Consider the following 12663-nt stretch of genomic DNA (forward strand, 5'->3'; position numbering starts at 1 on the left):
TCCCGGGGGCCCCGCCGGGTGGTCAGGGCCACGGCCCCCAAATGGGGAAGAGCTGGGCCCCGCCCCCAGCGCCTGCCTCCCTGCCCAGCCCGCCCCGCAGCTGCGCTCGGCTCTATTTAAGGCATTCCGCAGCTGCTGGGGCTGCATACCCTGCGTGGGCCCTCGATCCTTCTCGGCCCTGGGCTGGGCTTGGCAGACAGCTGGGTGGGCCGGCGAGGGGGGCCGGGTTCGGTCCCCGCAGCCCTCTACTCCGCCTCCCCTCGGAGGGCACACACCTGGCCCCAGCCGCTGTCACCCTGCACCCGCGTGCCTGGGGACGTCCTGCCTCAGACCTAACGGGAACGGGCTTTGAGAGTGCTCGTCCTCAAAAGGGGGAAGGAGAAAGAGACTCCATCCCGAAAAGTAAGCGGGTGCCCGGATGCTCTCTGGGGCCAGGGCAGGGGCAGGGGAGGAGCTCGGGGCGGAGGAGTCTGCCAGGCAAGACAGCTCGGTGCACACACCCCTACCGGTGGCACGGCCTTTGTCTTGCCACAACAGAGACACTGAGCCCCACGCAGAAGGGCCCAAGGCACGGCGAGAGACGAGCCCCCTGCGCCCAAGTGAGTCCCTCGACGTTTATCAAGCTCCTACTGTATACCGAGTGCCGGGGTGAAACTTCACCGGGGAGTTCCCGGCCCAGCGTCAGGCCCAGAGCGGACACCCTAGTTGGTGGGGTGTCCTGTAAATATGGTGAGGGAGTCTAGGCAGACTTTGCAGAACCTGGGCCCCTCCTCCCTGATCACACGGCGGTCACCCTCTCCCCCACCTCCCCGCTCCGGGCCTGGCACATTCCTGCCCCTTCGCCAGCGGACCCCTCCTCGCCCTTCACACCCAGTCCACACCTCTCTTCTCCTGAAGCCTCCTCTGCCCTGCCTCCTCCGTCCCTGTGTCCCTGCTGGGGATCCCAGCAACCCCGCGCCTCTAGCCCCCACTGTCCCCTGCAGAGCTGGGGTCCCCTCCGTTCGGTCCCAGCCCCCGACGCAGCAGGCAGCCAGGTGCACCTGAAAGATAGGCAGGTGCAGCCGGGGTGCCAGAAAGCCACGCCCACCGCGAGAGGCTCGGGGACCTTGGTGTCCACCTTCCTCGGTGCTCCCCCCCCATCCCGAGCCGAGGACGTTTCTAGATGTTTTCAGTCAGAGGGAAAGCATACCGAGACCCCAGATGAGCCTGCCCTCCTCCCCAGTTTCACATCCACCATCACAAGCCATGCCTGCCTGGCACCACCACGGAGGACACACGGCAGAGTCCGAACCCTGCTGCCTCGGGACAGAGGGTCCTCGCTCTTTTGACAAATCAAGAAACCGAGGCTGGGGGCGGGCAAAGTGAAGACTCAGAACCGCTTGGCATGGGGGGGTGGAGCCGGGGGGGGGGGCGCCGGTCAGGGTGCCTCACCCCCCACCCTGCCCGGCCAGCCCCATGGCCTCCAATCAGCATCTGGAGACGGCGAAGAACCAGACCCACGAGTGAGGAGCCGGTGCCCGCCTTATAAGGCCACCTCGGGGAAACTTGGCTGGTGTCAGCCGTGGGAGCCAGAGGTGGGTGGTTCCCGGGGGGGAGGGGAGGGCGGCGGGGGGGGGGGGGCAGCTCACTGCACAGACACGGTTCTGGGTCCTGCAGCCCAGCCCCACCCAGCGCCACCCAGGCAGACGCAGGGCAAGCCAGGGACCTGGGAGGGGAGGCGAGGCCGGACTGCCCCAGAGACCGAGAGAGAAGCAGAGACGACCGACGCATGACAAGGAGGGCCGGGGGCCACCAGCCTCCGAAACAAGGAACCCCGTGTGCCAGAGTGGAGCTTGTGAGACCCGGGGGTTCTTGGCTGACCAGGAAAGGATCTGCTTGGTCCCTGCAAGGTCCCACGGGGTCCCCAGGGTCCCTGTGTCCGCCTGCAAGGGGGACACGAAAACCCATCTCACTCCTCCTACATTGTTTTCTTGAGCACCTACTAAGTCTATGTCACTCGGGGGGGGGGGGGAAAGTTAAAGAAATCCGACAACAGCCTTACTCTCAAATAACCTACGTAGGATCTAGCGGGGGGCACGGAGGGAATTCTGGAAAACACAGAGTAAACACGAAGAGGGGTACCTTTGGGATTACAGGTGAACTTTACATTCTAACTTCGACATTTTCTGAATTTTAAAGGAAAGGTACGCTGGGAAACTTTTCCGTTAAAAAGTCCAGCAGAGGAAAAAAAGGGGGTACAACACAAATAATTAACATTCCAAGCCAAACATAAGACATCACACACACACGCACAGATGCCGAAAGGCATGGGAGTCCAAGGAAGGGAGGCCACTTCCAGCTAGAGGGAGGGCTTCATGGCAGAGGTGGCGTTTGAGCTGCACTTCGAAGGATGCATAGGAATTCAAAAAGCAGTGATGTGGAGAGGAAGGAGGTCAGGAGTCAGGAGGTCGGGAGAGGTGGCCTGTGGAGGCCACGGAAGGGCCAGAGCAGGAAGAGTTGGGGAGCGGGAGGTCTGAGCTGGACAAGAGACTGGGTGGGGTGGAGAGCGGGCCAGGGAAGGCTCGGGCCTGGCACGGATTTCGCCAGTGCTGTGCTTTAGGGAGGCCAATCTGGGAGCGACTCAGCTCTGGTCCCAGGAGACCCCGACGTGCGCCGAAAGCCACGGCCCAGAGGGTTTCTGTCGGAGCAGGGGACCCCCAGAAGCCGTGCCATGGGTTCCAGGAACACACCTCCACCGGGAAGGCCCTGCCTGCCACCCGGTCTTGCCCGGGGCACTGAAGAACTCGACATCCGAGGCAGCGCTGGTCAGAGCCAAATTCCCCAGCCCGCACTGGGTGAGCCTTCCTCCTCCTCGCCCAACCTCTCGCCCGGCGTCACTCCCGGGCTCGAGGACCAGGTCACTCTGCAGTGACCTCTGTCGTGCTGTCCTAGGTGGACAGGATCCTCCCAAACCAAGCCATCCGAGCCCCCAGCATCCTGCCTCAGTGCAGCTGCCCGGTCTCACTGCATCGGTCTGGCCCTAAAGGTTCTCACCCTGTGAGCACTGGTCTCAGAGCCCTTCCCCACCGGGCCACTGAGACACAGGTAGGTGGGGCACGGGGCGGGGGGACAGCCACTGGCCTCTGACCCTCCCCACGCAGAGCTGGGCCCACCCGCTGCTCTCTGAGGGGACCAGGGTCTGGGCTGCTGACGACATGGCTTTCACGCCGGGCTTGGACTTCTTTTGAGAGAGAGAGAGAGAGCGAGTGGGCGAGAACAGGAGAGGGGCAGAGAGAGAGAATCCCAAGCAGGCTCCGCACGGTCGGCACAGAGCCCCACGCAGGGTTTAAACTCACGAACCATGACTTCGTGACCCGAGCCGCAATCCAGAGTCGGACGCTCAACCGACCGAGCCCCCCCAGGCGCCCCGGACTTGGACATTTAAACTCTTTTCCGCGGAGAAAGCGTGCAGTTCCCCAAGTTCCAGGCTCCGGAGCACCTCCGGGCCGCTGCCTTGGCTCCCCTCCTTTGCCTGGTTAAATCCCACTTTCTCCAAAGCTCGGCTCGAGAGGCTGGGGATCTGGAAAGGGCCCCACAGGACCCTCGAGTGCTCCACAAGCAGAGCCAGCCGGACCGGCCCCGGTGGCCAGCCGGCTGCCAGCACGGCTTCTGGGCCGTGGGGCCCGATGACCCAGGGCGGGACCACCTCCTCCCACGTCCAGCACGAGCTGCCACCAAGATCCACACGGGCCTGGTGCCGACCATGCCCCCAACCACATCCTGCTTGGCTCAGCTGGGCGCGAACACCTCACCCACGGGGGAACCAGTCCCCAGGCCACCGGGCGCGCCTTCGTTCCGACGCACCGACGCCACGGGGACCCAGAGACCGAGAGAGAAGTCTCGGACCACAGGGACACCGCAGGGTCCGAGAGAGTGGGCGTGGCTCTGCAGGGTCAGGTTTAGGCGAGCGGGCTGAGGTCAAGTGCTGCAGCAAATTCACAGCCCTCACTTAAAGGCCAAGGGAATCCCCACACCTGCCACACCGTAGATGGGCCGTGGGGACACGAGGCTCAACGAGGTCAGCCAGACACAAAAGGACCGAGGACCGACACTGTCTGATTCCACCTGTGTGAGGGAGCTGGGGGAGTCAAGTTCATAGAGACAGAAAGTAGACGGTGGGCGCCAGGGGCTGGGGGAGGGGCACGGGGAGTCAGTATTTAGCGGGGACACGGTTTCGGTGTGGGAAGCTGAGAAAGTTCTGGAGACGGATGAGGGAGCTGGGCCGCACGACGACGTGAACGTTCTCAATGCCACCACGCTTCACGACGCCTCGAGCAACAGTCGATTAACGTTACGTGCATTCCACCCAAATTAGAAGCGATTATGATTTAAAAGGTAAATCAAAACTCCAGAACGTTCTGTTTACCTAACCCGAAGAACACTGAACGCTTCTGAGTTCAGTTCTTGCACTTGGAAAGGGATCCAGCTCTCATGGGGCTTACAGCCCAGCCGGCCCCTGACCCCGTGGGGCCAAGATCCCAGGACCAGATGTTCCCAAGCTGGCCCCGGTGAGCTCCCCACGTGAGCACAGCTTCCGGGTTTGGGCCCCCCGAGGACGGTACCCAAGCCCCCAGCCTCCCTCCCTCACCAGAAGAGCACCCCAAAAGGAGCTGTGGCAGGTATCACGGGGCTCCCTGGCCTACGGTCCCCTCCCTAGCGGCCCTGAGATCCCGGGCACACACAGCCTGAGCGGTCTCGTTTCCCCTTGCTTCTGGCCACGACCCCCCTCCTTGAGGAAGAGCTGGAGGGAGCCCCTGCAGTGCGGAACCCAGGAGGGCACCAACCCCTCCCCCACCCGAGGCCTCTCCCTCCCCTGCAGATCTGAGCAGAAGCCTGCCTGTCCACGGCCCGGCAGCCACCGGCACGCGGACGCCCGCGCTTGGGTCCCAGGCCCCTCTGCCCCCCGCGTCCCGACACGAGCCCGTCGCCCCCTCACTTTCCAGGCTTCCAGACCCCCGCCGGCCGGGGCCCTGACAGCAGAAACTCCACACCACGACGCATCCTGACCAATAAAGGGGCCCCTCGAAACCCGGAGGGTCTTTCCAAAGCCAAACGCGAGCCCAGCTCGTGGCACCCGGGCCATCCCCGACGGACAGCACCCCTCCGCCAGCCTTGGGACCCCGGCCCGGTGTCTTCCTGGCCTCCACGGAACCGGGTCTCCACCCACCTGCGACCCCCCCCCCCCACATTCACAGCTTCTGCCCCCAAGACGCCAGGGCAAAGCCAGCTCCCGTCCCCACGCACCCCAACAGCCCCGCAGACTCGCGTCCGCTACTCACCCTCCTGGCTCTTGGGTGGGGCCTCGGCCGCCGGGGGCTGGGGCTTGGGCTCCAGCCTGCTCTGCAGCTGAGACACCGGGGCGTGTTCCGAATTCTCCAGGGTCTGGGGTGGGACGGGGGAGGCGGGCACCTCGGCTGGCTTGGGCACCTGGATCTCGACCCTCTTGGGGGCTGCGTCCGAGGTGGGGGCGGCGGGCACCTCGGGGGCCTTGGAGGCGGGGGTCTCCATCCTCCGGTGCGCTGACTCCTGGGGCTTGACTATGGTGATCTCCGTCCTCCGAGGGGCGGGCTCCAGCGTCTTGTGGCCCAGCGCCTCGGCTCGCTTGAGCCCGAAGCGGGACGGCCCGGTGGCGCTGGCGTTCTCCACCTGCTTGGACGAGATGTCGATGGAGATCTCCGTGCGCCGGGACACGGGCTCGGCCTTGGGCCCCGAGAGCTCGACCCTCCGCAGGGCGGCTTTGGGGGATCGCTGGCTGAGGGAGTCTACATGGCGGGCTGCGGGCTCGGCATTCTTCGCACCCAGGTCCTGGAACTTCTGGGTGGAGCTGGCCACCGTGGCCCGGAGCAGGGGGGTCGGGAGCCTCCGGGACGGGGTGGAGTTGGGTGTCTCGGCCTCCTCGACCTCAAAAGATCTTTTCAAGGCTGGAAGACAGAGAGAGGGGGACGTGAGGCGTGGACGGCTCGGGAACAGCCAGGAATGCGCTGCTAAGGTAGCTGTGGGCCCCCGGAGACTCTTGCACCCTCCCCCTCCCGGGCAGAAAGGGGACAAGCCCCACTCCCCCGGGGGACTCCAAGGTGCCAACAATCACACACCCTGGGGGAGAGAAAAGGCGGAGCTTGGAGGACACCAGCCCCCCCCCCACCCCCGTCCACCATGGCCACAGCGAGGACGTGCCAGCTTCGTGTTCTAGAAAGATGTTCTGGCTCAAGGGGACATCGGAGTTCTTTCTCGTCGTGGTCTTCCCTTATCCTCCCCCCAGCACAGACGCCACGGGGCGCAAACCCGCCACGACCACCAGCAACCGGGTGGGGGTGGGGGGCACGTACATCCCCATCAACGGCAGCCTCAACCATCACCTGTCAGAACCACGACCGCAGTGACATCATCACAGCAGCTCGGCGTGGACCGCCGGCTCCGGGAGGCCTAATACGGCCCCTAGGCCCACCGTGGGCATTTAGTCCTCACGTGACCCTGTGCCCTAAATGCTGCCGTTATTCCCCAGTCCGGATGGGGAAACTGAGGCCGTGGTGCCTGAGCAAGGTGCCCAAAGCGGCGGAGACGGAAGACGCGTCCGTCCCACCCCGGGGCACAGGGTTCTGACCACTCGACTGTCCTGTTTCAGGTAAACAACGGAGCCCCGGCGTGGTCCACGACTCTCTCGATCCTCACCCTCGGACGCGTCGTCGGCCTCTATCCCACACTGCTTGTCCCAGCCAGGGCCCCGTGGGACGCCGGCCGCCCGGCTCCCACCCGCCAAGCCCAGCCGCCCACCGTCTCTGCCAGGACCCGCTGCTCCCTCCGAGGCCGGGGGACGACGGTGCCTGGGGAGCTGCCAGCCGTCCCCGCGGCCCCTGCCTGCGGCCGTGCTCCCAACAGGAACCAGCTGCTCCCGTCACGAAGACCAGAGCAGGAAGGGCCCACAGCGGGCGCTCAGCGACCCCCAATGTCTCTGCCACCCCTCTCCCCACCTCGCCTCCCCAGCTCCCCAAGCCCGGGGCTTCCTGGGACCCCGCCATTTCCTCCCCGGCCCCCCGCTGGCCCGACAACAGCGATCTGGGGCCATTCTCGGGGGCCCCCCGCCACGTGTTCCCTCCTCCAAAGTCCAGGACAGCTCTTGTCGCTTCCCAGTGGACAGGACTTCCCTCACAGGACAGAGACACACAGGCCGCCTGGCCGGCCTGTGCTCCCGACGCGGCCAGAGCTCCGGACTTCTCTCGGGAGAATCTGGAAATCTGGACTTTCCGAAGGGATATCTCCTGATCTGTACACGCTCGCACAAAGGGAAACAACCCCCTTTCAAAAAACACCGTGTGGTCAAACAGGATCACGTCTGCAGGCTGCCTCTGGCCTGAGGTCCAGCCTGTGACCCCTGATTGATAACGTGGCCAAGGGGGCGGGGGATCCTGTGCCGGAGGGGCAGGGGACGAGCCAAAGCGGGGATGCCAGCACCTCAGCACCCCTCCCCTGGGGGCCTGCCCCCAAGATAACCACGGAGCATAACTGCTCGTTCCAAAAAAGGTCGAGGTGACAAAGGCCAGGTTCAAGGGGGTGTTAAAGTGGCCAGAAAGCCCAGAGGTGGATGCCTGGAACTGTGACCTCATGTGGGGTCTCCTGAAAGCACCCGGTCTACCTGCGGTCTCCAGGGTACTGTCCACACTGTCCCTGAACGGTGGCTCCTGTCCATGAACTCCCTAGAGGAGGGGTCCACACCCAGCCCACCTGGGCACAAGTATTTTAAGGTGCCCAGGTGGTAATTCCCTGGGGCCGAGCTGGAGAAGAGAGGTCAGGGGGATGGGCCTCGTCCCACGTTGGCCCCAGAACGAGGCGATCCCCTACCTGGGAAGCCCATTTGGAGGTGCCCTCAACCACCGACTCACGAGTTACGACCGCGCACAAGAGAAGCCCTTTCTGACTCAGGCACCGTCCGGGGACAGCGCTGAATTCGAACCCGACCCGCACACAGATCACCGCTGAGCCGAGCTGGCCCGCTCCCTGCAACCCTCCTCCCTCTGAGGGTCCACGTGACTCGGTCCTCACGGCCACGGTCATCCTGCACAGACGCACACGCCGTCCCCACCTGCCACCCTCTCCTCTCTGACCGCTCTGTGCTCCTGCGTGGCACATGTCACCCCCTGGCCCTACAGCGGCTGTGTGTTTATCGCCCGGCCACGTCACCCACCTAGGTGCTCACCCTCGGAACTGTCCCATCCGGTCCCACCCCCGGCTAGTCCGAGGCCCCAGGAGAAAAGGAGCTGTTCCCACCCGCAGGGTGGCAGCTGTCGGAAAACGTGCAGATCGTTAGGGGTGTCCTTGATGATTTACGCCATCCCCCCCAAACAAGCTGCCGCCGCCTCTCCCCAGCCCCAAAGCCCGGCTGGCTGTCACCTGCCCTGGCCCCGTGCAACTCACACTTCTCCCCCTCACATCTTGCAGGCCGTGTCACGACTACTGTGACTGGCTTCCGGGATGGGGGAGGGGGCGTGCTTGGGTCCCTGGAAACATCCTCCGCTTTGCAACTCCACGAGTCACCTCCACGACCTTCACGGGCCTCAGGTGCTTCTTCTACACAACCCGAAGGTGAGGCCAGGTCACAGGGTTGCAGCCTGTGGGCACGGGGCCCCGGAGGAGCCCCCATTTCCGCCTGAGAAGCTCCACCCGCTCTAAGGTTCTCTGGTGGACCGTGTCCCCCACACGATACGTCCCAGTCCTCACCCCCATAACCTGCGCATGTGACCTAACTTGGGAAGAGGGTCTCTGCAGATGTCATTAAGGTGAGGATTCGAGATGCCAGCATCCTGAATTCAGGACGGGCTCTAAATCCTACAGGTGTTCCTATACAGGAGAGAAGAGGGGGACTTGGGGCACGGGAGACACAGGAGAGGCCACGTGAGGCCAGCAGAAACTGGGGCGATGCGGCCCCAGGCCCAGGGATGCTTAGCGCCAGCAGCAGCTGAGAAAAGCAGGAAGGATTCTTCTCTCAAGCTTTTGTAATCCGTGTGAGACTCTGTCAACACCTTGACTTTGGACTTCTGGCCCCCAGAAATGTGAGGGAATCAAATTCTGTGGCTTGAGCCCCACAGTCCGCGGTAAATTGTGACGGCAGCCCCCGGAAGTACCCCGGGGCCCCCCGGAAGGGGGAGAGACCTCTGGGCTGCAGGACTCTGTCCGGGACCTCCCGACGGTGCCGCCACCCCAGCCCCTCTCCGGGGACCCAGGAGAAAAAGCCGCCTCCTTTTTCCTCCCCCGGAATCCCACACAAACCCCCAGATGGTGGGAGAAGTCGTCTGGAGGGACCCTGCTCAAGATCATTTTTTAAGGTAGACTTTGCAAGGGACGCCCTGTACGAAGCTGCCTCCCCCACGAGGATGTCACGGTGCAAGCAGCACCGGGCGGGGAAAAATCAGGAAGACCGGCTGTCACACACGTGCAGCCACCGTCCTTGGAAACACGCTCCACCCGCTCCAAGGGGGGGAACGGGCGTCACCCGGCCCCACGGCAGGTGCCTCTCACCTTCCCCACCTCCCCCTTCCCTGCAAGGGTAGAGGCAGCCACAGCTGTCCACGAGAAGCCACGGGAGGCGGCAAGAGTGTTCATGAGCTGGTCAAGTTGCAGATTTGAGGCCCTCCGTGACGGACCGTACGTGAGATCCGACAACTGGGCAGAGGAGTGGCCTTTACTGGACCGGGGGGGGGTGGGCAGTGCTGGGCTGCTGCCTCTTTTGTTCGCAGGACGTCACTGCAGAGGGCACGTGAGACACCGCTTACCATGTCAGCTGGACACGACATACCCTCAGAGCGCCAGACGCGCCCGGGGCCACCGCCTGGGAGGGACACACCGCCATCATCTCAAGATCGCCCCGCTTCTCTCTCCTCTGCATTCAAGTCCCCCCACGGCCAGGCTCAAACCTCACCCGCTCCCAAAGGCCCTCCTCAACCCGCCCTCCCCGACGGGCGCCAGGAGCCTGGAGCCCGTTTGCGCGCCTCGGCCCTCCCGCTGCTGGGAATTTATCCCACGGAAATCATCAGAAGCGCGAGGACTGACGTAGGGGGACGTTTGCATCAGCGTTAAAACAGCAAACGCCAGAAACAATTCCGGTTTACGGAGATTTCCTAAACCCAGATGCCGAAGTCCCGCGCCGTCATCAAAATCCCGGCTTTGAAGATGAGAAACGTTGACGACGTGAAGCCACACCGGCAGCACACCAGATGCGTGCGAAGAGGGGCGCCTGGGTGGCTCAGTCGGTTGGGCGGCCGGCTTCAGCCCAGGTCATGATCTCGCGGTCCGTGAGTTCGAGCCCCGCGTCGGGCTCTGTGCTGACAGCTCAGAGCTTGGAGCCTGTTTCGGATTCTGTGTCTCCCTCTCTCTCTGACCTTCCCCCATTCATGCTCTGTCTCTCTCTGTGTCTAAAATGAATAAACATTAAAAAAAAAAAAGATGCGTGCGAAGAGACCCTCGCGGGGTCTCACACGCACGTGTGCGACGTGCCCGCGCGCTCGCACGACTCTGGAAGGAATCGAGGTGGGTGACTTTTTTTCCCATTAGACTCTCCTGCCTCTTCCCAACGTGCCTGTGCTGCGCGTGGGCCACTCGCTATTTTCAGGGCCTAAGGCCATCGACGCTGCGTTTTGAGAACCGGGGCAGGAGAGGCCGTGGGCCTCGCCGGCCCAGCCCCACTCCTCCGGCCCCAGAGCCCGGCCCTCTCCAGTCCTTTAAACACCTACAGGCCCAGCCGCCGCGGAGGCCAAAGCCGCCTCGCCAGATGCACGTCCGTCTGTGCCCGTGGGGGTCGAAGCGGGAGCCGCCTGGGTCCGGGCCTGTTGGAGGAGGAAATGTGCACCACACAAGGGGCCATTGTAAAGCTCTCTGCTCCGACCACAGGCTGCCGGCAGACCTTTCCCCACTCCCGGGTGCACAGAAGGGGCCGGTCCAGGGAGGGGGGGCGTCCCGGGGCAGCCACAAAGCCCTGCTCCAGCGGGGGGACAAATGTCATGCAAAGAATGTTACAGGCCAAGATCAAAACAAACCCCCCCCCTCCCCGCACGACTCCCTCGGGAGGGACACTGCCGATCTGGGCTCAGGCCCCAGGAGCGCCGGCCCTGGCCCAACGCAGCCTCTTCCAGGGAGCAGCAAAGGTTTCATCCCGGAACGGGTGGCCCCAGGGAGCCTAGAAGGATGGTCCCAGGCGGAGGGTACTGCCCTGCTCCCCGCCCTGAGCCTGCAGGACCCCCATCCCGAAGGTACCTACTCTGCCAGCTCGTGAGCCCCCGGGAGTGAGGGCCGGGCCCTGGCACCGCCCCAGGCTGAGTCACGGGCTCGGGCAAGGCTCGAGATAGCAGAGCAGGGCTGCAGCAGGCAGGACGGGGGCTGGGGCCAGGAGGAGCGCCACCGAGCAGGGCAGGGCCGACGGGAGAGGAGGCCGTCCGTTAAGCAGCAAATCCTCCAAAGGAAAAGCAGCCGAGGCCGCAAGAGCCGGACTCATCCCCACTAAGGACTGAATTACCTAGGAAAGGCGGGGGCGACTCCGGGCAGGGGCTGAGACGGGGAGGACACGACCTCCGTCACCCCTGGGCCTCCGCTTCCTCGTCTGTCCTACTCTGGGCGCTGACGGGATGGCACAGTGGTACCCGTGCCCCGATGATCGCCGTTGTTCACGTGCGCACCCGGTGCCCAAGCCCGGAAGGCAGGAAGCCTTCCTCCCCACGCCAGCAGCCTTTAGGCAGCAAAGGGACAGCAGATACCCAGCTGTTTCTCCTTGGGACAACCCTGGGGTGCGGGGTCCCCCCCAGCACCCCTAGGGGGGCTGAGCCGCACGCACCCTCCAGGCCGCCCCCTTCCCTGCCTCCTCCGCTGGGGGAATGCCTGGATCACCTCCTACCAGAACCCTCTCAGGAGCTGCCTCCAGGGGCTCGGCGGCGGGGAGATGGCCGGGGCGGGGGGGGGGGGGGGGCAGGTGGGGAAGGGGTGGGGGGGAGGAGGGTCCTCAGGAAGCAGAAGGGTCCAAAAGGGAAAAGCTTGAAAACGGACACTGCGGCCGAGTGGGGCCTGCGCTGGGAAGTCGAGGGTGGCAAACAGCTCGGGCACCACTTGGGCCTTGGGTTCCCCGCAGAGAAACACGTCTGTCGAACGAGGAGGATACAAGGAGCAAAGTCCAAACAAAGGAAGAGCGGGTAGAGAGTGTGGCACCCGCGGTCAAAGCCCTCGGCCCGGCCCCTCTCCCTCTGCGTCCCCAAGGCGAGGCCTGGCCGGGCGGCAGGGCCTGACGCGGCCTGAGAGCCGTGTCTGGCCCTGCTCCGGCTCGGGTCTGGGGGCCAGCGAGGTGGCTGAGGGCTCCTGGCCGCCCTGGGCTCGTGTGCACGCGTGGCCAGCTGTAGGCGGCCTGGGGAGGGTGGACAGCGAGCGCGCGGGCCCTCTCCCTGGCCCTGGGACCACGGGCTTGTGCCTCAACACCAGGCAGTGTCAGCAGGGGTCCGGCCTGGGCGCCCTGGACAGGAGGAACCAGCTGCCCCATTTCCATCAGCCGCGGGGGTTGGGGGGGGGCGTAGCCCCGAGAACTCCAGATTCAGCAGGGGGTTTCTGGGGAGGCCGCGCAGCCCCTGGCAAAGGATGGGAGGTTCCCCCGCCCCC

The 12663-nt window shown here is 64.6% G+C and overlaps 1 protein-coding gene across 4 annotated transcripts in view; it reads right to left on the reverse strand.

The window, feature by feature from the left end:
- The window catches only part of SEPTIN9 (septin 9), a 150235-nt gene that overhangs the window by 61339 nt on the left and 76233 nt on the right, over window positions 1–12663 (reverse strand). For all 4 annotated transcript variants that reach the window (XM_047081302.1, XM_047081299.1, XM_047081301.1 and 1 more), the window contains one exon: window positions 5319–5960. In XM_047081302.1, the coding sequence (XP_046937258.1) occupies window positions 5319–5960 (642 nt within the window). The remainder of the gene's footprint in view (window positions 1–5318; window positions 5961–12663) is intronic.

This window comes from Lynx rufus, unplaced genomic scaffold, assembly GCF_022079265.1.
Source record: "Lynx rufus isolate CCGP_SWC_20201006 ecotype Redwood Valley unplaced genomic scaffold, mLynRuf1.p SCAF_18, whole genome shotgun sequence".
Classification (NCBI taxonomy): domain Eukaryota; kingdom Metazoa; phylum Chordata; class Mammalia; order Carnivora; family Felidae; genus Lynx; species Lynx rufus.